Consider the following 27873-nt stretch of genomic DNA (forward strand, 5'->3'; position numbering starts at 1 on the left):
CGGCGTCAACCCGCAAGACGGGAAACGCACAAACGCAAGCTCCTTTGGAAGCCGGGCCAGGCTCAACTTTTAATAGTCAGCACAGATCCCAAGAGCTAACAAATAGGAAGTTCGCATGCGTTTGGACGGACCTTTTCCATTTGGATACACAACTGTCATGTCTACTTTTAGAGTCCTTACGCACAAATGGATGATGCAAAAAAGAAAAACCGACATGAAAATAAATTGTTCAAAACTCTCAACATGTACTCGAATGATTTAGTGTAGTTCCTCTTTTCGCTGAATCACCATCAAAGCTTTTCAATCAATAACAATTATGGAATGGCGAGGTTCTGAATAATAGCCAGCCGGAGTCCGTCGCGGCGGCGCGGATCTTTTTTTGGAGTGGCAGCAAAAGAGCAAGCTAGCACGGAGGGCGTCTCGTTGCTAAGCTACAGTCGTGGTGGGCGCTCTCTCAAGATGTCTTCTGGACCCCGTTGGCGAACGCGTGGACGTGGATGCCCCCACACATTGGAAGCGGAGCCTCTGGCTAGCCTGTGGATGAGCACAAGATGGCGGGCGGGGGGAGGGAGGGAGGGAGGGAGGGAGGGAGGAAGGAAGGAAGGAAGGAAGGAAGGAAGGAAGGAAGGAAGGACTGGTCTCCTGCCGCTCTACTCCCCTTGGGCCGTTTCTTCCGCCACCTCCATCAGGTCGCCAAACAAATCTGAGCCAAGACAAACAAGGTACAGCCTCAGTCGCATGTCCACCTGCCCGCCAAGCTTGCAGCACGACGCTTGCCGAGCGCCGTCTTGTTGGACTTTGTTGCAAAGGTGCTCTGCTCCCGCCCCTTTTTGGATGCAATTCCTCAATCATTTGATCTTCTTTGGCAATAAGGCCGTCTTTTTGCACATTCCGTATTTGAAAGCGTGCGCACACTGGTGCACCGCTGACACTCACAACATGGCTGCAACCAGAGAGCGCTACTTGACAAAAGCAGCGCTCTCGGCGTTGACCGGCGAGCTACGGCGTCGCTGGACCCGGACGCTTTTCCCGGCCGACTCGTGAGCGTTTCCAACAGCCAAACAAAGCCACGCCAGCGCAACCCTTTTGACGTTGTTCTTGAGCGCGACCGACGGGCGGACGGACGAGGCGTTGGCCAAAGATGATGGATCGTTCGATCGATTGGAACCTTTTGAGCCCTCGTCGCTTGCCTCGTCTCGCTTCACCTTCCCAACTCTGCGGCTCATTTTAGGAGCTGAAATTGACGCGCTTTTCGAATTCCTACGTATGAAGGATCGGGACTTGTTGTTGCAAGGATGACTCTTGTCTCCAAACATGTGACGGCGTCTTTTTAGCAGCTAATTTATCGGGGACCAAATTGCCCAGCAGGCCCAACGTTGTGTCGAAGCCACAACATGTCCACACTCACCTCCCTCACTTAGACCTGCGCCGCCTCCCGGAGCGCCGCCTCCCGGAGCGCCGCCTCCCGGAGCGCCGCTTCCCGGCCCCCCGCCGGCTCCCGGTCCTCCCGTCTCTCCGCCCGGGCCGTCGAGCTCGCCGAACAAGCCGTCGAAGCCCGACCGCTTGGCCTTTTTGTCGTCGTCTCTGTCGAGGAAGCCGGAGAAGAAGCTTCCCTCGTTGCCGTCGTCCTCTTTCTTCCTGTCGTCTCCAAAGGAGAAGAATCCTCCCTGGTCGCGCTCGTCCTCTTTTTTCTTGTCTCCTCCAAAAAGAGACATGAAGCCTCCTTTGTCCTTGTCTGTGCTTTTGATGCCTAGAGCGCTCTTGAACGCGCCCTCCACCATGTCACCTGCAGCACACAAACAGCATTGGTGGCCCGCGGCGTGGACACGCCGAGGCGGTCTTGTAGCGCAGCTGGCTTTTCATGGGAACGTCGCCCGCTCAAGCTCACCGTTCACTCAAACGCAAAACACTTAAATAGCACAAATGCAACAGTTTTGGTGAGAAGAGCAGTAGAATCGGCGCTCAGTCGGATATTTCTGGCCTCCAGAGGATTTTGGAAGCCGTTTTTCAGGAAATTCCACAAAGCCGGCGCCCACTTGGCGTCACGTTGCTGGAAACGTCTAACCTAAGCTCGAATGTAACCACGGTTGGGAGGGTCACTTTCAAAATGTAATCCCAAACCTGTTATAAAATAGAGTTTGTAATGTAATCCAAGTACCGACATTTTAAAGTAACCTAACTTGCTTTTATTTATTCATTTGCGATTGCCGTACGCCGATAACAAAACAAAAAGACAAAGGTTTAGCAGGTGGTAATGCTAATATGGCATTTAAAGAGCAAAGCTTTGGGTGATTTGCGACCCAAATTGGTGAGGGATTTCCCAGAGCTGGGCATTTTACTGACATTTCTCCTTCCCGAAGCCTCACCGCGTGCGGCCGGACTAACTGAGGAGCCAGACGCCGTCAAAAAAGACGATTACATAGATGTAAAAAAAACCCCCAAAAAAACGGGTTTGTGACTTAGTCAGTGAGTAAAAAGAATGTAATAGTCACGCAGCACTGAATTCGATCCAAAACGTTCGCTTGGAGTGACTTTTGAAACCGAGCACGCCAGGAACGGGGTGACGTTCCTGTCTGTGGTTTGCGACTGAATGCGGGACGACCAAGAGCGAGCGCTCCATTCAGCTGCGTCGAGCGGCTTCAACTCCCAGAAAGCTTCTTTGCTTTGGCATACAACTTTATTTGTAGAGCTAATTTCTTCACAGCTACAGCGGGTTTCCAGCGGCGAGGACTTGACCGCGCCATCTCTCTCCCCGCATTAGATAAGGAACATTTGCATGAATGTACCGGTCATCTGATTGTTTTTTTTTTTCTTTCTGGAACTCCAACAGAATACGATTTCATTTTGTTTGGGATCCTGAATACGTAATGCCCGTACTTTCCCGAGCCTAAATGTTCCACGCACTAACCGATTTCATTTTCGAATCACTTGTGTGCCATCCACATTCTGACCGCTGTCAGCTAACACGTTCACTTACCTAAGTTACCCAAAGTAGACGTCGGTAAAACATTCCGCTACTTTAGTTGACTTAGGTGACACCTAGCTTCACTCGCGTGATGCTGTTATCACCTTCACAAGAGTTCCACATTTAAAAAGGCCTGTGACATACTAGCAAACGTACAGTAACATTGCTCGGTGCTACATACGCACCAACGCGTGACACGTTGAGTCGGGCGACAACACGTTTATGAGCGTGATACCTTCCCAAACATCCTTGACTTGTTCCGCCGCGTCATGTGACTGCTGACAAAATGGAGGAGGCCCGCGTTAGAAGCAGCAAACACGGTGGTTTCTACTCACCCACTTTGTCTCCAACCATCTCGGCCACTTTATCCATCTCGGGTGTCCGCGTGCGTGCGTGTCAGGCGAGGTCAGGCCCCTGACCACGACTCTCTGCTTGTTGTCTTATTGCAGAGCAGGAAGTGGGCATGGTCATACCAGATGGACCGGTTCCACCTGTCACTCGCTAAGGGTGTGTGTGTGTGTGTGTGTGTGTGAGACTCACTTGAAAGATGCACAAATACACGTGCTTTTTTGTGAAGTGTGTTTGGATTAGAAGTCACATGATTGTCCCACATTTCGTTTGTGTCATGTTGCTCTCACGATATTCTTAATTAGCCTGTTTCATTAGCACGGCAACATCTGTTCACCGGTTGCTTTCTTAACAAATTTGCCTGCGGGGAACATGCTATCTGAAGTCGAATGTTTAGCCTATTGGCTAATTCAGTGTTTCGCAGCCTATTGTTTTAAATGATTTTTTTTTTCCCCCCAATGCTAGGCACATCTGATTTTTTTTTTTTTTTTTTTTTTTTTTTTTTCCCCATTCGGAAAAATTCCATGGCTTACAATTACCGCGAAACCAAAATGTCACACAAAGTACAGTCTCTCTCAAGGTACTCCAAAATGGACATAGTGGGTGCGAAACCTTTGTCACAGGTTAACTGCACATGTCAGCATCTAGTGGAAGAGCCGCGAATCGGTCTGCGCGTCGCGATGCGTCGCCGGCATAGATTCAAGATGTTTATCTGTTGCGTGCACGGTAAACACGCAACAGCAATCAAATTCTCACTCTTCTCGTCTCCCTGCATTTAGGAAAGGTCAATATTGAAAGAAGGGGCGGGCCTAGGCAACGTAAATAGAAACAATTCAAAAACTGCGACCCAAAAACGAACGGCATATTCAAGTTTGGCCGCCGCGATGGCCGAGATTAGTGCAAAAAAAGACAAAGTGCAAATATGCAGACATTCAACTTGTCAAAGGTTGCAGAAATATTGCAGCGTCAACTCAGATGGACAAACGAATGATTTATTTCAGACGCGTATTCCAAAAGAAGAGCCAAACGCTAAAAACTGACAGTTCAAGCAAAACGAAGCCAAGGCGAGATTAGGTTGTACATGCCGTATTGGGAAAAGGAGTTTGGAAGAAGGACAACTGAAATACTCCTACCCCTTCCTTAGAACAATCATCGTTAGTTCTACACTTAGTGCACTCTGTGATACTGCAACTACTGCAGAATTCAGCCGCTCGGGTGCTGACGAGAACCAGAGGGCGGGAGCACATTACGCCAGTTTTGAAATTGCTGCATTGGCTCCCTGTGTGTTTCAGGATCGATTTTAAAGTACTTTTATTAGTTTATAAATGTGTTAATGGTCTTGGGCCATCTTATTTATCTGATTTGCTTTTATCATACCAGCCCTCGCGGATCCTGAGGTCCTCTGGCGCCGGCCTTTTATTTATTCCAAGGGTGAGGACCAAAATGCATGGCGAGGCTGCATTCAGCCATTTTGGTCCTCACCTTTGGAATAGCCTGCCAGAGGATGTCAGGTCTGCAGAGACTGTTGATATTTTTAAGAGGAAGCTCAAGACACACCTTTTTAGTTTGGCTTTCAACAACTTTTAAATAATTTATCTTTTCTTTTGATTGAAGATAATTCTATGTTTTGCTTTGAATGTTTTAAAGCACTTTGAGTTGCATTTTTATGTATGAAAAGTGCTATATAAATAAAATGTGATTGATTGATTGATTGATACTGTCGTACAGCGTTGGACTAAATGGAATCATAATGGCTAAAAAATATTGATTATATACACGTACGTGTCGACCAAATACTTGGCGTTCTAATATCCTGCATGTTAACGACCTTTCGTGCGGTGCTCGTTTGCGGTGCTTTCGATCGGCGTGTAGCAAGCGCGGACGTCGGCTGACGTGTGCCGACGTGTGCCATCCAGCCACGGCAGCCTCATACAGCTCGTTGGAGACTTCTCTCTCTCCCTCCCTCCCTCTCTCGACCAACTTGACACAACACGGGCAACAAGTTGGCAGCCAATCTTTCACCTTCTGAATGCAAACTGTACACGGCGCTCTTGTTGGACTTTGGAACTGTTGAGTGAAAATGTGGACTTTTTCTACGGCACAAGCGACCATCCCCCATGGCAGGCTTCCGTTAGCCAAGTGCTGCTCTCATACCGTATGGGGGCGTGACTATGTTTATTTTTAGGTTCGTGTAGTTGGCGTGGCAGGTCGTGTACGGTATTTGTCAACACGGCGCATGCTATGTCTGTCGGTGTGCTTTCCTTTTTAAACCCCAAAACAACAAGAGTTTTCACAGCTTTTCTTGGTCTTGGCTAAAAGCAACATCGTTTGCGCAATCATGCTTTCTTTTCCTTGGACATCCCAAAAAGTAAGAAGCAGAATTCCATACTGTAGCTCTTGTTGAATGGTTTATTTCATGTATTGACAGTTGCTCTTGTTCAGTGGTCTTTTGATGTAGTTGGCGTGATTGTTGCCGAGGATGTCTGCACAGTTCTAGTCAAAAAGTCCACCCAGAGCTTTCCCAATTCCTGCGACAAAGCAAATGAGACAAAGTTGGTCTTGCGCGGACGTCGGCGGGGAGCATTGACGGACGCCATCGACAGGGCAAATCCTTGTTTTCCTTGTGCAAAGGAGTCGTCGCCAACTCACCTGTACTGCCCTCGCCCTTCCCGCCGACCATGGACAGGACATCTCCCGCGTCGAATCCCCCTTTCTTCCCCTCGTCGTTCCCACCGACCATGGACAGGACATCTGTGACGTCGAATCCTCCTTTCTTCTCCTCCTGACCATCCGCCCCTCCTCCTCCGCCGCCTCCTACTCCTAGCTTGGACAAGACGTCCTCTGCCAAATCCCCTGCAAGACAAGCAAGCGGCCCGGTTGATTCCAATTTTCCCGTCGGCCCGAGGCACTTGTTTTACCCAACAAGAGGAGGCGTTACCGTGTTGTTAGAGCAAAGGTAAACGTGAAAGGATTTGTCCCACGTAAACACCCGGTTGGTTAGACTTGAAGTTGTCTACGTCAACACAGAGGAAGATCGGAATATTCACTCACCCGCTTGCTCTTTAACCGCATTGACGAGAACCTTCTGGCCCGTATCGCTCTGAAAGAATTTGTCCATGTTTTTGACTGATGACAGGTGGAGGGAGGATGCTTGGTCTTATAGTGACGGGGGTATTTGGACCAGCAGGTGACGCCCTGCTGAGGAATCAGGTGAGGCCCCGATGAGTCACAGGCCTAACCAGTGTTACAGGTTGGTGTGGCAACCAATAAGACTTTTCACATGTTTTTCACAAGCTCACATGTTTTGGAGGACGCCTTCACATGTTCTGAAGGACGTCTTGTGAGAACCAACATCCCAAAGCTGAGGGTTGGGTCCCTCCCACACCGACGCCTCCCGACAGAGATGTCCTCTACAGTCAGGAGAACCGGACCTGACCGCTCGGGGTCCTTCCCTCTGGCCGGAGATTTGAGAGTCCCCATATACAGGACAAGTGGGACCAGAGACTCCTGTCCCCAGAGGAGTAACACTGCTAAATGCACGCAATGACACAACAGCTAACGGATTACAGGCCCATTCATTAGCCTGTGTTTTGGTTTGGATCGGTCTAGATCTTCTTTTTGAGGTGTCTTAAATTGCCTTGCTTCAAAATATACAAACTACTTTCTGAAGTGTCCTGTCTTTTACCGTGCCTGCAAGACACACTTCTCTTTGGGGTAGTGACGTAGACTTGAACCGAAGATTCGAGGTCAAGTGCGGGGCACTTTCTGGGCCCGCTTGTGGCAGCACCCCAATATATACGTGCGTCTATGAAATGGAAATGAGAGGGACGGACCTTGACCCGAGACTGTCATGTAAATAAAGAGAGTCGCGTGAATATTTTGCCAAGTAGAAAAGTAAAAAAAAAAAAACAAACAAAGGCAAAGGCCATGGATTGAGCGCCAAAGATGTTGCGGCCTTCCATCATGATTGATTGCACATGGATGTGTTTGCGTAGGCTTCACGTACGCAAGTCTAAGCTTTGGTTCCGCAGATGACCAGAACATTGTCACTCTTAAACGCTGACACTTGTCTGTGAATCTGTTTCATCACGTGCCGTGATTCCCTTCTTGCTGCTCGAGGAGGATAGACAGAAGGTCCAAAAGAAAACCCTGCGCGCAGCACCAAAGAACTTGAGTGTCCTGCGTGGCTGGGGTGCTTTTAGAGCTTCCAGGTTGACCATCAGCAGCTCGAGGAGGGTGCCGTCGAAAGTCAGCTCATCGGACAGAAAGGTTTCCGGAAGCCGGCGCCGACAGCCAAACTCTCGCAGGAGCTCCTTGATGACAGCCTTCATCACCTTGTTGACACTGTAAATGTCGGCCTCGGTGATGGCACACAAGTGCGGGTCCTGCAGCACCTTCTTGGACAGACGCTGGATGATTGGCAGAGTGTCGCGGGAGAGAACCACTTTCTTGTGTTTTTTCTGGAGGCGCGTCAGCAGCCGGACGATGAGCACCGCCACCAGCGACGTGACCATCTCCTCCAGAACAGAGGCCGAGCGGCCCGACGCCACATCCGAGGACGAACTGCTTGGCTGGGAAGCGACCGCGTCCCCGCGCAAAGGCTTCTCCTGCACGGAGGGCGGGCGGAGGGGTGAGGGCCAAGCCACACGTATCACACCAGAGGGCGGGGTCTTTGCTTGGGCGCTGTCCGTTTCCGACGGCTTTTGGCTGATCCCGGTTTCCGCGCCCAGCGTCTCTTCCCGCGCGGCGGCTGCTGGGCACGCATTGCTCACGTGTGAGGTCGGGCACTCAGGCGTGGCGTCGTTGCAGTCCGCTTCCTCTTCCGGTTGTGCGATCACACTTCCCGTGATCAGCGTGTCGATGTCGTTCAAGCAACCGTATACCTCGTCGGCGTGGTTCCTCCTTGTCGCCGGTTCCATCTTGAGCCAGAGGAGCAGTTGCTGCACAAACTTTGTTGAGGTGTCTTCCACGATCTTGTGCAGAACTTGGATGTTCTCCGGTTTTTCCTCGTCCACCTCCAAGATGAGCGGCTCTGAGAAGCGCCTCCACACTGCATCCGACTGGACCGTGGTCCGGTTGGCGGTCATGTAATTGTAGATTTTATCCGCCAGGTCGAGAGAGAACTTGTCCGCCTCGTGCCGTAGCTCGTCCACATCTATGCCGACACCCCCGGCCGGTAGCGCCACTTTGTGGAACACGTCCTCGAGACCTGGCTGGATTCGATGGAAGCTGAGCATATTATCGCCGTCCGGCGCCGGAGCCCCGCGTCTGGAGACCTCTTCTTCCATACGCATACGCATGCATCGGCACCGAACCTTCTGCAGTTGAAACGTCAGCTCGTCAAACTTCTTTTGGCAAAAGTTCAAAAAGTGGCGTTTGCGAGAAGATTCGTTGCTGCTGTCGGGTGACACGCAGGATTCAAAGAACTCGCAGAGTTGGTCCTTGATCAGCCCCAGATTGAAATGAGGCGTCGAAGAGCGACTGCGCCCCTCCTCCAAGGATTCCGGATAGTGCAGGTCATTGATGATGGTCTCCACAATTTCAGCGGCCGTTTTCTTCAGTTTGCGATTTGCACTGAGTGAAAGTGACTTGTCCTCACTTTCGGTCCATTTGCGGAGAATGTTCATCACCGCCTCTGTGGTTTCTTCCCGGTTAAAAATGCACACGTTACCGCACTTGGAGTCACAGGGAGGTTCCTGCTTGCTCTTTTGGCGCCAGCATGGTCTGAAGCACTTGGTGTAGAGGGCCATCTTGCTCAGGTAAACCTTCAGAGCGCCGCAGGCCAGCAGCACCATCTTGGCCAGAACTTCTATCTTGGTGAAGGTTCCCGGGATGTAAATGAGCGGCACCAGCTGACTGTCGGTGCTGGTGGCTGCCGACAACGTGTGGTTGACCCTCTGAGAGATCTCCCTCTTGAAGAGAGAGTCCAGCTTTTGGGAGCTTTTGCTTCGCTGCTCCGGGACACTGAGCGCAGAGGCGAACGCGGTGTTCAGTCCGCCTTCCACCTTGAGCTTCATCCTTTTCTTGTCGGCACTCTGAATGCGCTGCTTGAACTCCGGAATGATGACTCGAATGGTGTCGGCGCAGAGTTTCTGCGTGATGTCCGTGCACATGTCTGCCAGGATGACCTGCGTGGCCGAATCGATGGTCCCTGCGGCCAGCATGCTCCACTGCGCCGGCAGGATGCGCTCAAAGTATTTCTGCACCATGGGGAGGATGACCTCCGCCTTGATGGAGTAGTTCTCCATCGCCATTGTTTTGGCTGCTGTTGACTCATCTGTTGCCAAAGTGTCGGCAGCTGCTCACGCTACCGCCAGTGCTTTGACACCTTTGTGACGTCACAAAGCTTTTCATCAGAGTAGGCAACAACTTATGTTTTTTGTGACCACATAGTGATGATGTCACAAGGCTTTTTTTTTCTCTTCACATTTTTTGTTTATTTCACATTTTTGGAACAAAATAACTATATCCACACAACCCAAAAAGGATGAAATAATGACCGCAAGAAATAAGCCTGTGTTAATGCCAGCTTGTTGCTGGCTGTCTGTCCAAAAATTCTTTCCCTGAATGTCAACCCAACCATTCAGCCCAATTCTCTCACAAGAGATTTTCATTCAGTTGCAGTCTTCGTACGTAAGGCGGTCCATGTCCAGTATTTCCTCCACAGTTGATAGCCGTTGGTTGAACGATGGCGCATCGGTCTCAAGCCGATTCTTTACCGCCTTCTTACCGACTAAATATTGGTCTTCTCTATGCACGGCACGGCCTCCTCCAAGTGGCCCAAATATAAAATCAGACAAGACTTTGGGATCACATGGAACTCCCAGAACTTCCCACAGAGCTTGGGTGGATGCTCCCCCAAAAAGGATTGGCTACAAATACACTCCCAGAAGACGTGCGTATGGTTTGGATCCAGATGTTGACATTGTCTCCGGCATGGCTGTTGAGTTTTTAATGTCGGGTGCAATTAAAGTACCGTCGGAAATGTTTCCAATTGAATTCCTTCCTTCTTGGCCAAGGTCATGTCGAGATTTGCGTCCGCCACATTTCATACCGTGTCCCCTCAGGGATCGCCTCACCCGGCCGGCTCTCTTTCCCATTTCATTTTTACATGCGGCGTTGACTCTAACCTAGAATCCAACAAACAACTGTAGAAAACCGAGACGATTTTCGGGATAAGGCTCGTGCGAATAATTTTAGAACAGGTTGTATTCCACCTTCACCCTTCTTGAATTTCTTTGGCATCATAATCCCTCATTTGCAAGTAGCTAAAAAAGTCCCCATGAGTCAAATTGTAGGTACCTTTTAATTCCTGGAATCTGATCATTTCTCCCCTTTGAATAATAGTCCATATTGCCCTTTTCTGCCCAAACTTGAAACCCACCATGCAGTTTTCCTGGTCTGAATTTAGAATCAAACGGAACCCATTTCAACAGTTCAATTTCCAACTGTTTCATAATGCCCCAAAAGTATTATCACAGCATTGACATTAGGATTTTCTTTTACGTCATCAGGGGTCTCCATTTCTCCCGTGCATGTTTGAATTAGTTTGAATTCTTTCTGATGATAAAACTTCAAAAATTTTTCCATTTAGCGGTTTAGCCCGCATCACACCAACAGACCAGAAAATAGACAATTACATAGACGGGAAAAAAATGGGCTTCTGACTATGCTGAGTCCGACCGACTATTTTAAAAAAAAATGTATTTATTTATCTTTCAAGTTTCCAGTCTATCGCCTACAAAATGGGCGTCCGTCCTCCTCTTCAAACCGATCTTGAAGTAGACTGCGATCAGACACATCCGCCACTCCAATGTGTCCCCTTTCTGCACAAAGAAAACAAATCAATTCTACAATAAGTGGAATGTGTTGCTGAATAATGAGGGAAGTCTCTTCGCAAGACTTTCTTGACATCGACATACGCTTTACGCCGTCGCAGCACCCTCTCCAAGTAGTTGTGATCCAAATAAATCCTGTGGCCGGCGAGAATGTGACAATTTTCTTCTCCCACGCTTTTTTCAAAACCATCACCGTAAACTGCGGAAAGATGATAATCCATTTGGGGGGCGGGGGGGGCATTCGGTTTTCGGCTTCGGAGCCATGGCTCGGTGTGCACGCTGAACATGTAGTTTGAAAATCAATCGAGAATTCCTCATGAAGCTATTTATCCACAAACTGTGGATACACAAACAGCCAAGTCACTTTTGGATTCTGCTTCCTCTCTTGTGCCCTAAATCCGTAGGTTAGTTATTCCGTCTAGATGGTGATTCCAGAGCGTCCAGTTTGTCCACGGATTTTTGTTGTTCTCCTGTTACTTCTTGGCGTACACAATTAGCTTTGCGACCCCGCAACACCATTTCGTTTGTGCGTTCGCGGGCGGCCTTTTATCTTCTCGTTCTGTTGGCCAATATCTGTAGTTTTTGTTGAAAGTTTCCTATTAACATCTTCCTTGAAGTCTGACAGTTCAGTTTTCATTTGAGCTGTGCTTTCCTCGCTCTGGGTTCTCAACTCCATCTTGACTCCATTGTGCCACTGGTGAATCTGTTGTTAGCTAATAGCGTCCAAGCTGCCTTGCAACGACGCCACGTTAGCTGCGGTGGTAGCTTGCCGTGGCAATTCGCGTTTATCCTTTCTTTCCCGGCTGTCTTTGACTCCTTGTTTTTGTTGGAAGTGCACTCTTCATTTCAACATGGCAATTAGTCGTATGTATCTCGAGCTTGGTAGCGTTGAAAAGGTTGGCCTGCGGGAGCTCCCGCTTTCCACGTCTGTGCCTCGCCACCGTCCCAGCGCAAGTCCCACACAAGGCTTTTGAACATAGACTGACTTAATTGCGAGTTCCATTATTTGACAACGCAACTGTCCTGTTTGAAGAGTCTAATGGCATCCCAACACAACGTCCAGCTATTGACCAAATTACGGGACCCTTGGATCCTGAGGGTAGTGACACTTTCACGTTCTGCTCCGGTGTTTCCCGTTGCCGACCGGAAACAAGAGATTTGCCTGTCGGACCAGGCGGGGCTCCAAACTCCCCGACGGTGCTCCCCTTGACGACTCGTTGGGGCACCCTGCATACCTTGACAGTGACACGAATGGCTCCCGCCGGGGCTGGCTTGCTCGTCTGATGAAACGGCAACATGTTTGCACACTTGACAGTGGTACGTTTCCGTGGCCTACAGTATGTGACACCGATAACTTGTCTCAGGAGTCCCGTCAATTGCTCACTTGCTTCTCTGATGAAATGCCAACATTTTTGCACAATTAACAGTTCTGCGGCCTATGTGATTGTTCTTTTTGGCGTCTCTGCTGAATGATGTGAAGTTGGAACAATTGTCTTGAGTTCTCCTTCCAACTGTGTTTACACCAAAGGCTCCGAGCTCCATATTTCATCCAACACAACAAACTCTTGGCCGCGCTCCGGCGCGGGGCTTCCGCTGTCGGCCCGCACGGTCGATGGCCGGTGTGAGGACGCCCAAGCGTAACGCTGGGAATAGCTGAGCTCGTTGCCGGATTCCTCGTCGGCGTGTGGGCTCTTTGGCCAGGGTCCATCCCTATCCAGTAGACATGCTACCGGAATTTTTTGCGGGATCAAGGTGCCATTGATTAGCGTGTCTATGTCACTCAAGCAACCGTAGACCTCATTGGTGTGGTTCCCCCTGGTGAGCGGCTCCAACTTGAGCCACAGGAGCAATTGCTGCACAAACCTTGTGGCGCTATCTTCCACCATCTTTTGCAGAACGTGGATCTCCGCTGCGCTGTCCTCGTCCACCTCCAAGATGAGCGGCTCTGAGAAGCGCCTCCACACTGCGGCCGACGGGACCGTCGTCCGGTTGGCGGTCATATAATGGTATATTTTATCGGCCAGGTCTCCTGAGAACTTGTCGGCTTTGTGTCGCAACGTGTCCACATCTACGCTAGCATCTCCGGCGGGGAGCGCCACTTTGTGGAACACGTCCTCAACACCTGGCCGGACTCCCTGGAAGCTGAGCTCGGCGTCGGGCTCGGGGCTCTGCAGGACGCTGCCGGGTAGGCAAATCTCTTCTTCCCAGCGCATACGCATGCAGCGGCATCGGACCTTCTCCAGCTCAGAGGTCAGCACCTTGAAAGTCTTTTGGCTGAAGTTCAGAAAGTTGCGCTTGCGGGAGCATTCGCTGCTGCTTGTGCGCGACACGCAGGATTCAAAGAACTCGCAGAGTTGATCCTTGATCAGCCCCAGATTGAAATGAGGCGTCGAAGAGCGACTGCGCCCCTCCTCCGATGGTTCCGGATAGTGCAGGTCATTGATGACGGTCTCCGCAATTTCAGCCGCTGTTTTCTTCAGTTCGCGATTTGTCCTGAGCGAGAGGGACTTGTCCTCACTGTCAGTCCACTTGCAGAGGATTTGCATCACCGCCTCTGTGGTTTCTTCGCGGTTGAATATGCACACGTTTCCGCCCTTGGAGTCGTACGGGGGTTCCTGTCTTTCTTTTTGGCGACAACATGGTCTGAAGCACTTGGTGTAGAGGGCCATCTTGCTCAGGTAAACCTTCAGAGCGCCGCAGGCCAGCAGCACCATCTTGGCCAGAACGTCTATCTTGGTGAAGGTTCCCAGGATGTAGATAAGCGGCGCCAGCTGACTGCCGGTGCCGGTGGCTGCCGACAAAATGTGGTTGACCCTCTGAGAGATCTCCTTCTTGAAGAGGGAGTCCAGCTTTTGGGAGCTCTTGCTGGGCAGCTCCTGGACGCTGAGCGCGGAGGCGAATGCGCTGCTCAGCGCGCCTTCCACCTTGAGCTTCATCCTCTTCTTGTCGGCACTCTGATTGCGGTTTTTCAAGTCCGGGACGATGACTCGAACGGCGTCCGCGCACAGTCTTTGCGTGATGTCTATGCACATGTTCCCCAGGATGAGCTGCGTGGCCGAATCGATGGTCCCTGCGGCCAGCATGCTCCACTGCGCCGGCGGGATGCGCTCAAAGCATTTCTGCACCATGGGGAGGATGACCTCCACCTTGACGGAGTAGTTCTCCATCGCCATTGTTGTGCCGCTTGATGACTTTTGTCTGTTGCCAAATTGTCGGCGGACGCTCTCGCACTGCTTTGAGTGCTTTGACGCTTTTGTGATGTCATAAAGACCACTTGGGCCCTTTGTGACCAAATACGTACCCACCGCTGTCCGTGACGACGACCAAATGGCCGTCCGTGCGTGTGCCAGTGACGCCTAGTGCGCACCTTGCGGTCTGCATTACGCAGGTCTCAGCCTAAGCCTGACCCCTACGGTTACACCTTTAGTTTGCCGTCGGGGAACCGGCTCCAGCTATAGTGGGCCGGATGTGACCTGAAAGCTGTCTCAAGGTACCGGAATGGAGCTTTGGGGCGTGAGCGTCGACGCGGGGAGGAGACTCCAAACGCCACGCGCACGCTCCGGCTAACGTCCGGCTCCTCCTGTGACTCACTCGACTGGACCCTCGGCTCAGTCACGCTCCACTCGCCGCCTCTCGGCGGCTGCCCAGCTAGGTTGTCATCGAGAATAAGGCCTGCAAAAGGCTGACGCTAACAGCAACAACGCAGCTGAATGAAATCACATCAGTAACGACAATTGGAAGTCTGCACGGATTCGTTTGAATTTATTGCGTGGGGTCCAAGCTGAATACGTCGTCATCTCCCAGCATTTGCCTTAGAAGGGGACTCTTGTGGGTTCGATTGCAATGATGATTCCGACCCAAAACCACGCCCGCTCCACGTCCCGTGTTGGAGAGCTGCTCTTGCTGCGCTGGATCATTAATTACGCCAACATGAACAGACAGACAGCCAGTTTTTCAACGTAAGCCTGACAGCCTTTTTTAGATTCTCATGCAACATCAAGACAAAGAGGGAGCAAGCAAGGAAAGACATTAAAGAGGGAGGGAGGGAGGGAGGGAAGGAAGCGAGCAAGCAAGCAAGGAAGGAAGCGAGCAAGCAAGCAAGGAAGGAAGCGAGCAAGCAAGCAAGGAAGGAAGAGCGCGTTTGACGTTGATGCCAAACAAGTGGCAGCCAAGTACGACCAAACAGAAAAAAAGACTGTCGGGTCCATGACGAGATCCCAGGCGGCGAAGGGCGAATGGGCTTGTTTGACGCGTTGGCGGGTCACACGAGGCTCAGGTCCAGTTTGGCGAGGTACGGCGATCTGAAGGAGCCCAGGTACAGGCTCCCGTCGTGCTCGTGCGCCTCGCTCACGTACGCCGCAACCAGCCCGTCGGGGTCGTGGAAGCTCCGCGAGCAGACGCCGCCGTCGTGGAGCTCGGCCACCAGGCTATAACGAGGAACCAACTTCATCATGGCGTCCTGGCTCAGGAGCTGGGGGGCGGGGACAAAACACGCTCTCATTAGTCGGTCTGCATGCGAGGTTGGAGGGGATGTCTACCTTGAAGAGTAATTTCTTGATCCAGGGTCTCTGGGCCAGGAAGTCCAACATGGAAAATCCAGGGTTGGGACGCACAGCGGACATAGCCACCCAGTAGCCGCCGCTCGAGCTGGGCCGGATGTTGTCAGGGAAACCGGGAAGGTTGTCCATGAAGGTGTCCATGCCACCCTTGTTCAGTCCCGCCACGTGGACCCTGCCGCAAAGTCCAAGAGTCACTAAGCCGACCGAGTTGGTGCGCGTGCGGCCGGAGGTGGCGGAAGATTTGACTCGCATTGTACACTCCACAAATAGGAAAGCACTAAAGACTGTTTTGGTCTGTCTCCCCCTGGCTGTTATTTTGATGCCTTCAACTGTGTTCTTGAATAAAGCCGGAAGAAAAAAACAACAACAACAAAAAAAGGTTTGGGTTGACTTGCCCTCCTTCGAGACTTGAGACTCGCAGAAATGCGACTTCCCGCCACCTCTCCCGTGCTAATGAACTTTGAGTACAGGGAGCAACGCCGGCAAATGCGCGGCAGTAAGGAGGCGGGCGAGTGGGCGGGGTTTCCGCTGTACCTGCGTATTCGGGCCACGGTGGTCTCGGCCACAAGGACGGACTCCTCGTCGGGAAGCAACTGGATGCCGTTGGGGAATCGCAGGTTGTCCATGACCACGCTGACTTCTCCGCTCTCCACGTCGTACTCCAGCACCCTGACGGAAAGTGAGAGTAGAACGTAGAAGCGCGGCCGCCTCGTCAAAGGCCGTCGACGGCGTTTTTGCCGTACCGTCCGTCGGCCGTGGCCTCCATGATGAGGTGGAGGTAATCTCTGCGCTGCCACCTGCTGCTGGAGGAGGTGAAGTACACCTTCTTGCCATCCTGCGTCACCGCCAGGTCGTTGATGAAGAGCAACTTCCTGCCGCCCACCTCCTGACCGCCCGACACCAGCCGAACGGACTCGCCTGGCGAAGAAAGAGAGACGCGCGCGCGCGCGCGCCTGCCTGACTCCCTGCAGCTCCTGGCATTGCAATGCTCACCAAGCGCCACCGGGACGCCACTCGCCTTTGTCCTATGTCCTAGTTCAGTGCAGGCCGGGCATTTTTGTGCCGCGCAAATTTACTTGAAGTGGCGCGCCGTGCCGTTCAGAGGCTTAAGCCATGCCGGGAAATGCGTCGGGCTACGAGAAGCAGCAACCTTCGCGGCTGGCGGAGGCCTTGCTCGTTTGACGCCAGCGGGCATCTCGCTCACCTGTGCTGGGGTTGACCTGGAAGACGCCCAAGTAGGCGTCCGCCACAAACAGCGTGCCATTGGGCCCCACTCGGATGCCCAGGGGCCTCCCGCACGTCACCTCGTCCTCCGCGGACCCTGCGCGCACACGCGCCGAGTCACGAGATGCGCATCCTCGCCTCACGGCACACACACCAGCTCAGTGACAAAAAACACTTTGCGGCTGCGGCCCTCCACTCATTGCGTACAAATAGACGGTCAACTATTATTTGGATCGCTTCTCCTACTTATCATGAGGGTTTGCTCCCAAAATGGATTGTGACAGAGTTACTGATTTGGTCCATAACATCTGCCGTCAGAAAAATCATCGTTATTATTTCAGCAGCTCTGCTGTGATGTCAACATGTTTGCTCAAGAAACAGGAAGTGGTGCAAAGATGTGCCAAGAGCCAACACCGCGAGTGAGAAGCGCTTCCTGTGAAAACTTTCACATGTCCTTACTCGGAAAGAAAAGCAGGCCTTTCAGATGGATTTCTTATCATCTTCATTGCAAACAAACAACTGTGCTTTTCTTCCAAAGGAAGGACGTCTGTGTGTGATGTCATCGGGATGCTTTGCCTCACCACAGGGAGGTTTTCCCAATCTGGCCACCGTGTGAATCCTTCGGCCAATCATCTTCACGATCCTGCCGTCTGCTGTTCCGCTATAAAAAACATCTGCGCGCGCGCACGCACGCACACACACCCCCACACACACACACACACACACACACGCGCACACACACACACACAGCAAGGGCAAGCGGTCAACTCGTTAGCTAGCTTAGCCCCCAAAGTTGCGCTTTGTGGCGGTGGGACCTCCGATGTTGGCGAGCGACTCGGGCCCGGCGACGGCGTCCTCGTAGAGTCTCCGAGCGAGACGCAGCTTGCCGTTGGCTTCCCAGCAGCCCGACATGGGCGGCGGCTCCTTCAGGCTGCGGGACGCACGCATGACATCGTCGTCGGCCATTTTGAAGAACCGTCGCAACGCGGGCCGAGGAGAGTTGGCCTGTCCTCGGTTCTTCTTGAAAAGTACCCAATGGCCCCAGAGCAATACGTCTCACGATGCAGTGCGCCCGTCCGGGCCCTCGCTAGCAAATAGGTCGAGAACGGATGAATCCATCGGTGCGCTATTAGTTCATGATGAAACAAAGGCAAACGATTGCGCAATCTGACATGAGAGTGAGTCATGCTGCACTCGGCAACGAAACATGTGAAAGCGAGTTACTTCTTGAGGCCAAGGAAGGGCGACTAGTCTTGTGCGAGTCTTGCGAGGCTGCTTCACCTTCAACCGCGTCAGTCGGTCCTGTAGTTATTGTCATCATGGACTCGACAGACGATTATTTCTTCCATACGTTGATGATTCATAGCAAAAATGTTTAGTCAGTAAAAGCAGACGTTTGCCTTGTTTTCATAGAGGGCGGGGCTCAAGAATTGGGCCAGCTAAAATTCGGACGAGTCGCTCGGACAAGCTGCAGTCTCAAAATGATAGTTCAATTATTTGAACATTGATTCGTTTTGACATCTCTAGGACTCGTTACTCTTATCTTTTTTAATGAAGTTCACTACCATAGGGTGAAATTTCTCCTCATGACATTGCAAACACTTGTTTTATTTGAGAAGGCTAGAACGGATCGGTGGCGTTTGCATTCTTGCAAAAGGGAAAGATGATTTGACATACATTGAGTGTTTGGCACTATGAGAGCGCCGTCGCGGAACTAGTTCAGCTCTGATCTCGGCCAATGAGCCGGGAATGAGCCAGCGATTGCTTGCGCGGTCATCGGCTCATTCAACCGCATCGGTCGGCATTTGCAGTTGAGGAACAATCTCGTTCGGGCGTCTATCAAACGGCCGTAGCGGCGATCGCGAGGACTCACACGAACACGTCGGGCTGGATGGGCGACTCCACGATGAGCACGATGACGAGCAGGGGCGCAAGCAGGAAGCCCCCCACCGACAGCAAAGTCGCCCGGAACACGCGCCCGCTGTACGTCCTGCAACAGGAAGTGACATCGTGACCAAGCGACATCGCTGCGACGACAACAACTCCACGTGGCCGATGGCGAGAGGCCGCGCCGTGACGGAGATGCGTTAGCTGAGCGTGCGTGGCCTTGGCGGAGACGCAAATGACGACGGACGGACGGACACCTATGGACAAACTAGTCGGCCGGGATGTGCGCTCGCGGGAAACGATTTCATCTCGACTGCAAAAGTGGTGGGGGGAAGGGGGGCGGGGGACTCCAGCTAGCCCTCACTGTGCCGGTTCCAAGCGTGTCTGTGGAAGGATCATTCTTCCATGAAAAGACTCCAAACATTCATTTGGAATTTTGGAGTGCTTTAGGAAGACTTTCTTGACTGGCAATCTTCTCCATTTTGAAGCTCGAAAACCAGGAACAGACTTCAGCTACAACAAGTGAAGGTAATACAATGAAATGTTTTCAATTCCACCTCAGATGACAACCAAACGGACTATGAAACAAATAATCCCAAATTCAAATGAAAAACATTTGAGTTTGATCACGAAATCATTTAGAATCAAAGTTAGTAGTATGTCGGTATTCAGGCCTAAATGAAAAGTCGTTTTTCCCGCAACACTTGATGTCATGGGCAGCCTTTGCAGTGAGTCAGAAATTGCAATATGCTCTAGCTCGCTAAACCGTCAGAAAGAACGGTCTTCGTGGCAAAAAAGAATCCTAATTACTTTTAGTTTTTATGTCTGGCTGCTAATTGAACGACAAATAGGCTCGTCACTGTGACTGATGTTCACGCCTCAGCGCACGTCATTGGGTGTCGTGCGGCATATTGTGTTGACGTCACGTGTTGTGATTACGTCACTGGGTGTCGTGTGGCGTGTTGTGTTGTCGCCTGACCCGTTGCCCTTGCGCACGCGCTCGGCTTGGTGGTCGGTGATGACGTCATGTCTGTTTTGTCTCCGGAAGCGCAGGCCCGCCGTCTCGTTCATGCTGGAGCGCTTTGTAGCTTTGGTGCCGGTTCGGTCGCGTCCGCGGTCGGCTCGGGTCGCCTCGCCTGTCTCGTCCTTGGCCGCTTTGTACGCTCTCGTCAACTCGCCAAGTACGGTCTTCCTAAGGACGGAGGCGAGAACGTTCTCAACGCGAGTCTCTTTGTGAATTATTGGGCCGGCTGTGCACTTGTTCCCTTCTCACCCCGCCACCCGCTTCTGACGTATTTCCGCGAGCGCAGCTCCAAATGCACCATGGGATAGTTTGCCAGCCAAGTAGCCAACCGATACATCCTTGGTTTAAGCTAGCTGACAACAACAACATCCGGGCATGTGGTGCGCGCTCGCTTTTTCTGTTTTTTTCCCCCAAACTTTATTGAATTAAACAACAAACTACATCACAAATTCAATTCCAAAATGTAATCAGAAATCAAAATTTATATGAAATCGGGAAATCCAATTAGCAATTACAGTGGGATGTTACTATAAAACAAAATGGTCTCAACAAAAAAAGAAGACAGATGTAAAAAGTAAAGCACTTTGACAGCCTCGGCACATGAGGCTTTCCAGTGCTTCTGCTGATATTTCAAAATAAAACACTGCAGCAACATTATTTTTAATTGAAGGAACAAATACAAACAAAGCCATTTAACATATATATACGTATATATATATATATATATATATACGTATATATATATATACGTATATATATATACATATATATATACATATATATATATATATGTATACATATAGACATATACATATATATATATATATATATATATATATATATATATATATATATATATGAGAGAGAATGAAAGAGCTTTGCAGCAACTTGCAAAACAAAGAAAATCAAGACAACGCACATTGAGGTCATCCTAACAATCAGGTGTTGCACGTTTGCATCTGTGACACATTTTAAGTGGGAAAAAAAAGAAATCGAAAAATACAAATGTTTTGTTTTATCCTTACGAGAGCAAACTAGATTTGAAAAAGTAACAAACTAAAATGATAAGAATTTGAAATGAAACGCTTGATTTATTTCCCAAAGAGTCCCAGCAGAGGGATGAAAGAGGCGCATGCATGCGTTGGCCAGCCCGATTCTCGCTGGATCCACTTCTGTTACTTTCATTGCGCTTTTTATAGCGCGCAACTTTTTCTTTGCGGTGTGGCTGCAGGTTCTTCCGTCGACGAGCAAAGAAAACCAAAATTCGCATGTAAACAAGGACTTTTAACAGCAGACATTTGTGATTGAGGTGCATGAACGATCATTGTCATGCTGAGAAGTGAATCATCGTTTTCATTTTGTTTCCAAAACCAAAGTGGGACTGGTGACCATGGTAACCACTGTTTCTTTTTGATAATGACTGACCAATTTGGCGAGCGTGGGAAGTATTTTGCTCGCCACGCCCTGTTTTTCCTTGGCGAGGTGGCGTTTTATATTATTTCTGCGATATAGCTATATGTTGTCGCACAACTCTACATGAACGAATAAATGAGTGATGAGATAAAATTGCCAAAGCAAACACAATTCCAAAAATATTTGTGTTTTATTGTGCAGCTACTGCTGTTCCAATAATAAAAACTTCAACATTAGATATTATATTCCAGTGTCAGAAAAAACTGAAACAAGACTTGTAAAAAAAAAAAAAAGAAGAAGAAGAAAAAAAGGACAATTTTACCACATCCAGCCCATCATTTACAGAAAATACATGCATGCTCGTAAGGAATGGTCACAATTCAACAAGTGGCAAAGTTGACACACATCACATGGCTAACTAGGCTAACATGACATTCGGGCTCAAAATTCTCACGTAGCTTTTACCAATTAGCAACAAGCATTCGTCCGCCACTGTGTAGAGCGAGGCTAATTATTTCGCACGCTAACACTCATGTGCAAATGTTGCATCATCTTTGTTGATGAGTTGTTGTGGTCGCCGTACTGACGGAGTTCGTCGTGGGTTGTCACGGTAACAGGAAGCCATCACGGTTACATGGTGCGCCACGGTAGTTGTCATGGTGACAGAGTATACGCTTTGTTGTCATGGTGACGGGGATGCCACGGATGAGCTGCCGCCGCGGTAACAGCTGTGGCGGCTGTCTCATCGCCACGGTAACAGGATGCGCTGCAGCGTGGTTGTCGTCACTGGCGACGGGTTGGCTGTCGCCATGCTGTCACGATGGCGCCGTATGAGAACGGTGTGCTCAGGTGCTTGTTGTCGTCAATGCGCTTATGCTGCAGCCTCAGCACGGCCGTTGGCTGCCCACCTCGTCCCGTTGCTGCTGCTGCTGCTGCTGCTGCTGCTGCTGCTGCTGCTGCTGCTGCTGTTTGGAGGAGCTGGACAAATCCATGGCCTCCTCCTCCTCCTCCTCCTCCTCCTCCTCCAGCTCCTCCTCTTCCTCCTCCTCCTCCTCCTCATCTATGTTCTCCTCGTCTTCCTCCCGGTGGCCAACGGCCTCGGGCTCCGCCTCCCTGGCGTCGGGGCCGTGACAGAAGGTGTCCGAAGAACGCTTCGAGTCCAATGGGTTCGGACAGGATCCGGCCGTCTTCTTGGACGACATTTCCAGAGACTTTTTGTGCATTCCTGACAAGACAAACACAGCACAAGCTCCGTTGATTGATTTCCACTTCTTCTTTCACTACGACAACAAGCGGCCAATGCCCGATTGGACAGATGCTAAATATGTTTTTTTTGTTGGTGTTTTTTTCTCTTGGAAGGATAAGATGACATTCGCGCACTGTCCGCGCTTTGCTCAGCCTGCGGTCAGCTGGTGCAACCGCCTCGACACGGCCGTTGCATTTGTTCCGTGACAACGCTCCCGACTCAAAACTCAAATCTTCAACTCAACCTCCCCCGTTGAAAGGAGGTGATGGATGCTTGGAATCCCTTTCAGCCCCAAACAAAATGGCAACATTTCTTGTAATAGCGTGCCATAACATCAAATTGTGCAATATCATGAAACGGCTGGCCAACAGTTCAAATGTCTTGGTCACATTGTTTGCTCCAGTCCAGTTGATGTTGTGTTGCTCCTTGGCCACCGGGGGGCAGTACAATACCAACATAGCCGCATGCTTGCACTAGGTGGAGACTGCACGGGGACCTCTCAACTCCACACAGCGGTGGCCTAATATTTGGCGTTCCTGGCAGAGGGTAAAGACAAGTGGCCTTTGAGTTTTGTCATATTGTTGATTGTTTTTTGAGTGCCACTAGAGGGAGCCCACGTAGCACACCTTGCCCATCGCCACACCGGAATGAGCAATGTGACAACATTTGCCAAAATGACCAAATACTGAGTGTGCTTTTCAATTTGCAACAACAAACTTTTTCCCCACTCCCAAAAATCTCTCTTCTCTCTGGAAGCTCTCATCGGATTTTCAAACTTCCTGTTGCCTTGTGCTCTGGTCGAAGTTGGGCCCCTAACCCCAAACCTTAACCCTGACCCTTCCCCTTCCACCCACACCCAGAGCCGCACCTGCCAATGGGCTTAGCCCAGGGGCCTACGGAAGTCGGGGGCCGATCAGAATTGAAAACATAAAAGGCGATTGTGTGCAACGCCGTGGCCGCGGAGAGGCTCACTTGCTGCTGCAGTACACGAAGCCCCCTCTAGGGGGCCTATCGGAAGGCACTCAATTCCACATTATTCTGTCATTTGTTTATTTGTCCGTCAATCATGTCATCGTGGCATCCGCGGACCAGTCACACACCCGTACCATATACCGTGACCATTTTCAGCCAATCCCCATGTACAGGAAGTTCCCGTGACGGAGCTTGGCACGTCACGTGACTGATGCCCGCGCGTATTTGTTTACGCAGCCAAGATGACGAGACTGTCGCTGGCGGCACCTAATCACTCAACATTCTGTCCAAGTGAAGACGCATCTCACTTTGACAAAACGTAGGACGTAATGAGTGAACAGGTTGGAATATCACAGATGCACCTGCATGGCAGGAGTGCTTCTTCAACAGCGGCCGCTGCAGTGCAGGTGAGTCCTTGCCAAGTTGTCTCGCAAGTTTACCATGTCTGGCCGGACGGCCGCGTGGACTTAGAAGTGCAAGTGCACGCCTTTACGCTTTGAGACAGGCACGCTAGCAAGATCAACCATGCGGGCTGCCTCGGGCGGGGCCTGTGACTAGGTCAAGGCGGCCCGGGCCGCACCCAGCGTTTTCACACGCTGTCCTTTTGTGGAATCGTCGCAAAGTCTACTCTTGAACCGTGAACCGTTGCCTCATTCAAACGTTTTTAACATCGTTCTATCCGGAAAATTCGCTTTCGGTTCAAAATCGCTGAATCGAGCAGCCCCGCGCTGAAGCGCGGCAGCCAAAACTCGGGGCGCATACCAACAAGCGACAGCCTGTCAGGGCGCAACTGGACAAAGACGGTTTGCTGGCGTGCAGTGAAGCGAACATGTTGTTGGAATGGGGAAGGGGGAACGCAGCCCGCATTTGAACCTTTGGAGCCTTTCAAACCCAAATCAAATCCGCCGGTACACTCTGACAGCCGCGTGCTCGGCCTGGAGTCGTCGCTTTGGAAGGAGATGCGACCTCCCGTCCGGAGGAGGACTTTTTGGCCTGCGTGTGCGTGTTTTGCCGGCCATGTGCGTGCGTGCGTGCGTGCGCGTGTGGTGCGTGTGCGTGGCACTGACGTGCATGCGGCTCACCGAGCAGCCAGGGGGCGCACGATCCCATCATGCCGTTCTTGGCCGAGTTGAGGATGGACTCGGGGAGCGGGATGGAGTGGCGCACCATGGCCCCGTAGAGGCCGTACTCCGCCATCACGCTGCTGCGGCCCCAGCACTTCTCGCGCTTGCGCCACTTGGCGCGCCGGTTCTGGAACCACACCTGCCGGGCGCACAGGTCACGCGCAAGGTCACAAGACGGCACGCCGCCCACGGACGGACGCACGCACGCACGCACGTCGCCCTCGCTTGACAAAAGCTTCGGGCGCGCCATCGACTTTTCGGTCATCAGGCGCCGCGAGGTGGCGTCGCGCCATTTGGGCGCCATCCTCGCGCCTCCGAAATCCTCCCTTTTGACCAGACCGAGGTTGTGGCCCGATGGCGGCCATTTGGAATATTGATGCGAAAGGGTTGCCATTACTTTGCTGCGCGATCTTTGTGCGTCACCTGGATGCGGTCCTCGGGCAGCTCCGTCTTGACGGCGAGCATCTCTCGAGCGTAGACGTCGGGGTAGTGGGCCTCGTGGAAGGCTTTCTCCAGTTCCTCCAGCTGGTGGGACGTGAACACGGTCCTGGGGGGCGGGCGGGCGGGCGGGGCGCACCGTTAGGGACGGCGGCAGAGAAGGTCGCGCGCGCGCACACACACACACGCACGCGGCGGGCGGGCGGTCACGTGAGAAAGGCCAAAGTGGCCGGTCCTCGCAAGCGGTCGCCCGCGCCAACTGGCCCGGCAATAGCGGACGACGTCTTTGTGCGATTCCGAGAGCCCCAAAAAGTTGCCTCGGATGTATGAAAAGCGCTCTCCAAATGTAGCTCGCCTGATAGCGCGGCCGTACCGATCGCCCGAACCGAGGATCGGATTGGGATGCCCGCGGACAAGACGGCGCGGCGTGAGCTGTCCCGCATTGGGCCGATCGCATCAAACGGGGGGCGCGGCGGTTACCTCACGCATGCGGAAATCTGTATCGGTCGATGACAAACTTGCTGTTTGTTGCTCCCTCTACGAGCCAAAAATGAGCGAAGAACACGCTGCAGAAGCCGACGGAGACGCCGACCACTCCGGAGCTTTTGCGCGTCCGTGAGAAGTAGCACGCCGCTCCCGCCGTCGGCGTTACCAAACGATCACAAACGCTTTCTGTATGAAAATAAACCCAAGTATAAAAAGAAATCCTACCTGCTAGAATCAGCTGTGTCTCAATAGCTTCCCATAGCTTGCCTTGTAACATTCGATCGGCATAACCTTTCACGGCGATGTGGAATAACGGCGCTCTTTTTTAAACATTTTTTTTTTTGGCCTTCTTCTGTCCAGCCGGCCATTATGTCCATCGAGGGGACGTGAAGAATGAGCCGAGTTGCTTTAGTTCTCGAGGCAAAGCTTCAGCGTTCGTCCCCATTCGTCACTTCCCGTTCCGGTCCAGTGCCCCGATTGGCTAGCTAACCGCCAATCGCAGTGATCATTTGCCCCGACCCGATGCTACACGTTGAACGGGCCGAGCGCGACGCCCCGGCAACGGCTCCGACCTCGCGACGGTGCGGGACACGCCAAACGGGCGGCGGCTTGTAGCGACTTTCCGACGGCCGACGGCGGATTGGTGTGCGGAGGCCTTTAGACATGAGAGTGTTTTTGCCTTTGGATTTTGCGAGGGGTGGTCGGCGGGGGGGGGGGGGGGGGGGGGCGGGGGTTTTCGTGTTACGCTCGCCTGAAGACAACATCCGGTTCAAGTATGTGACAGCTCAATTGCGAGCTCGGCCCGCTTCCTACCTTCGAACGCGCTCGTGCGCGCACATGAATGACGGCGGTCCTGTTTTGGTTTGAAGTCCTCATTTGAAAAAAGCAACAAGATTTTGCGGCTGTCTACCGGTGCGGGCTCAATGGGTGGCAACGATGGGGAGGGGCTGACAGCAACATATTGGAGAAACAAACAAACCCCCCAAGAAATCATTTTCTGGAGGGGTGAACTTGGTTCCCAGTTTGGAATTCTGAAAATGAATTTATTTTCAAATTTGCGCGCTGAACTTTGAAGTCGTTTGCGCGGAAAATGCCGAGCCTTTCCCAACGCCTTTGGCACATTTGCAAACCCTCGTCATCATCTCTTGCGGCAGACCCAGAAACGGGACTCGTCGGAGTTTGGTGGTCACCTGTGGCGCCGCTTCTTCCTCTTCTGAGACGACGAACAACTTTTGGACTCGTTGTGGTCGGACAGAACCTCCTCATCTGACAATAGAGCAAGCCAGAAAATTGCCGTCACGCAACAAGGACAACAAGGAGACCAAAGAGGGAAGAGCGGGCGCTCGGTCGGGCCGTGGCCGTACCAGAGAAGGCATCCCTGTGGGGGTCGGCGCCGTGCACAAAGTGGCCCCCCTCGGGTCTCTGCAGGAGGGGCAGGTGACCTGGCAGGAAGCAGGGGGGTCCTCCGGCGGACCCGGGCGGCTGCTGGGCCGCCAGACTGCACAGGAAGCCCAGACCCAGGGGGAGGGACGCCCCCGGGAAGGAGAAGGCGCCGCCCAGAGTCTGGCCCAGACCCCCGCCCCCGCCCCCGCCGCCCTGAGGCTCGCCACCCCCAGATGACGCCGACGTGGACTCCAGGCCCAGCAGGTCTGTGATGGCGAAGCCTTTGGACCGGAAGCCTGAACTGTGAAGGCGGGACTTGTCGGGAAAGGAGGGAGACAGCAACTTGACTTTGGACTTGTCCTGCATCACTTCCGACATCGTCACAGACCGCCGAAGACTGCCAAAGAGCGCCCAAGATTTCCAACCAGCGCCCAAGATTTCCAACCAGCGCCCAAGATTTCCAACCAGCGCCCAAGATTTCCAACGAGCGCCCAAGATTTCCAACGAGCGCCGGGGCGACGGTGACGACGCCAAAGACAGACCGGGACCGATCGGGACCCGCCCGCTCCACGCGCCCCATTTATGGGCCTCCGGGCATGCGGGAGATCAGGCCGGCGGCCAATGGGAGTCCGGCTTGCCCCGGGACGGTGGGAGCGGTGGGGGACTTGGGAGGGGCCGGTGGGGGGGGGGGCTGATGTCTCGTGTCAATCTGGGAGGATTAATTGCACCAATTTGAATTTTTCAATCCGATCAGGATTATTTGTGCTGCTGCTGCTGCTTGCCACTCACTAAGACTTTTTCATTTTCATCCGACACACGCACACGCGCGCCCCCCCGCCCCCGCACACACACTGCTACTTTTATTACTGGTCATTCTTTTTCTACGTCCCACTTCCTACTAGAAGTATCATTTAGTACAGTAATCGTCGCGATACAAACAGAAGACAGCGTAACAGTATAATAACA

The 27873-nt window shown here is 52.0% G+C and overlaps 5 protein-coding genes and 1 long non-coding RNA gene across 11 annotated transcripts; 1 reads left to right on the plus strand and 5 right to left on the minus strand.

The window, feature by feature from the left end:
- Positions 1 to 40: 40 nt before the first annotated feature.
- LOC147140311 (uncharacterized) lies at positions 41 to 3462 on the minus strand. The gene is made up of 3 exons (XM_086045382.1): positions 3301 to 3462; positions 1409 to 1786; positions 41 to 703 (listed from the first exon to the last, which is right to left on the minus strand). Exons 1-3 carry the CDS (start codon positions 3335 to 3337, stop codon positions 651 to 653), a joined length of 468 nt encoding a protein of 155 aa, XP_085901508.1. The 5' UTR covers positions 3338 to 3462; the 3' UTR covers positions 41 to 650.
- A 1653-nt stretch (positions 3463 to 5115) lies between these two features.
- On the plus strand, positions 5116 to 7907 carry LOC147140312 (uncharacterized). Its single transcript, XR_015088687.1, has 3 exons — positions 5116 to 6269; positions 6450 to 6523; positions 6608 to 7907. It is a non-coding gene; the product is annotated as an uncharacterized LOC147140312 (long non-coding RNA).
- On the minus strand, positions 5709 to 9582 carry LOC147140313 (uncharacterized). Its single transcript, XM_086045366.1, has 4 exons — positions 6613 to 9582; positions 6365 to 6511; positions 5963 to 6166; positions 5709 to 5841 (listed from the first exon to the last, which is right to left on the minus strand). Exon 1 carries the CDS (start codon positions 9565 to 9567, stop codon positions 7366 to 7368), a length of 2202 nt encoding a protein of 733 aa, XP_085901492.1. The 5' UTR covers positions 9568 to 9582; the 3' UTR covers positions 5709 to 5841; positions 5963 to 6166; positions 6365 to 6511; positions 6613 to 7365.
- LOC147140314 (uncharacterized) lies at positions 9563 to 14737 on the minus strand. The gene has a single exon (XM_086045372.1). It carries the CDS (start codon positions 14322 to 14324, stop codon positions 12669 to 12671), a length of 1656 nt encoding a protein of 551 aa, XP_085901498.1. The 5' UTR covers positions 14325 to 14737; the 3' UTR covers positions 9563 to 12668.
- Positions 14738 to 14892: 155 nt separating this feature from the next.
- Positions 14893 to 20243, minus strand: apmap (adipocyte plasma membrane associated protein). 5 transcript variants are annotated; one of them, XM_086045376.1, is made up of 10 exons: positions 20095 to 20243; positions 19801 to 20013; positions 18808 to 18924; positions 17750 to 17865; positions 17516 to 17608; positions 16915 to 17031; positions 16454 to 16628; positions 16245 to 16379; positions 15690 to 15882; positions 14893 to 15622 (listed from the first exon to the last, which is right to left on the minus strand). In XM_086045376.1, the coding sequence occupies exons 2-10, from the start codon at positions 19890 to 19892 to the stop codon at positions 15413 to 15415; spliced, it is 1248 nt and encodes a 415-aa protein (XP_085901502.1). In that variant the 5' UTR covers positions 19893 to 20013; positions 20095 to 20243; the 3' UTR covers positions 14893 to 15412. The 5 variants fall into 5 exon arrangements, with proteins under 5 accessions (XP_085901502.1, XP_085901501.1, XP_085901503.1 ...); XM_086045375.1 differs by having other exon boundaries at positions 19801 to 20200; XM_086045377.1 differs by lacking the exon at positions 16915 to 17031 and having other exon boundaries at positions 19801 to 20200.
- A 1186-nt stretch (positions 20244 to 21429) lies between these two features.
- On the minus strand, positions 21430 to 27472 carry vsx1 (visual system homeobox 1 homolog, chx10-like). Of its 2 annotated transcripts, none has more exons than XM_086045862.1 (5): positions 26889 to 27472; positions 26715 to 26790; positions 25024 to 25147; positions 24559 to 24739; positions 21430 to 22483 (listed from the first exon to the last, which is right to left on the minus strand). In XM_086045862.1, the coding sequence occupies exons 1-5, from the start codon at positions 27283 to 27285 to the stop codon at positions 22143 to 22145; spliced, it is 1119 nt and encodes a 372-aa protein (XP_085901988.1). In that variant the 5' UTR covers positions 27286 to 27472; the 3' UTR covers positions 21430 to 22142. The 2 variants fall into 2 exon arrangements, with proteins under 2 accessions (XP_085901988.1, XP_085901987.1); XM_086045861.1 differs by having other exon boundaries at positions 24544 to 24739.
- Between the last annotated feature and the right edge of the window lie 401 nt (positions 27473 to 27873).

Source organism: Filicampus tigris, chromosome 11, assembly GCF_054856515.1.
Source record: "Filicampus tigris isolate MCC_2025a chromosome 11, RoL_Ftig_1.0, whole genome shotgun sequence".
NCBI lineage: Eukaryota > Metazoa > Chordata > Actinopteri > Syngnathiformes > Syngnathidae > Filicampus > Filicampus tigris.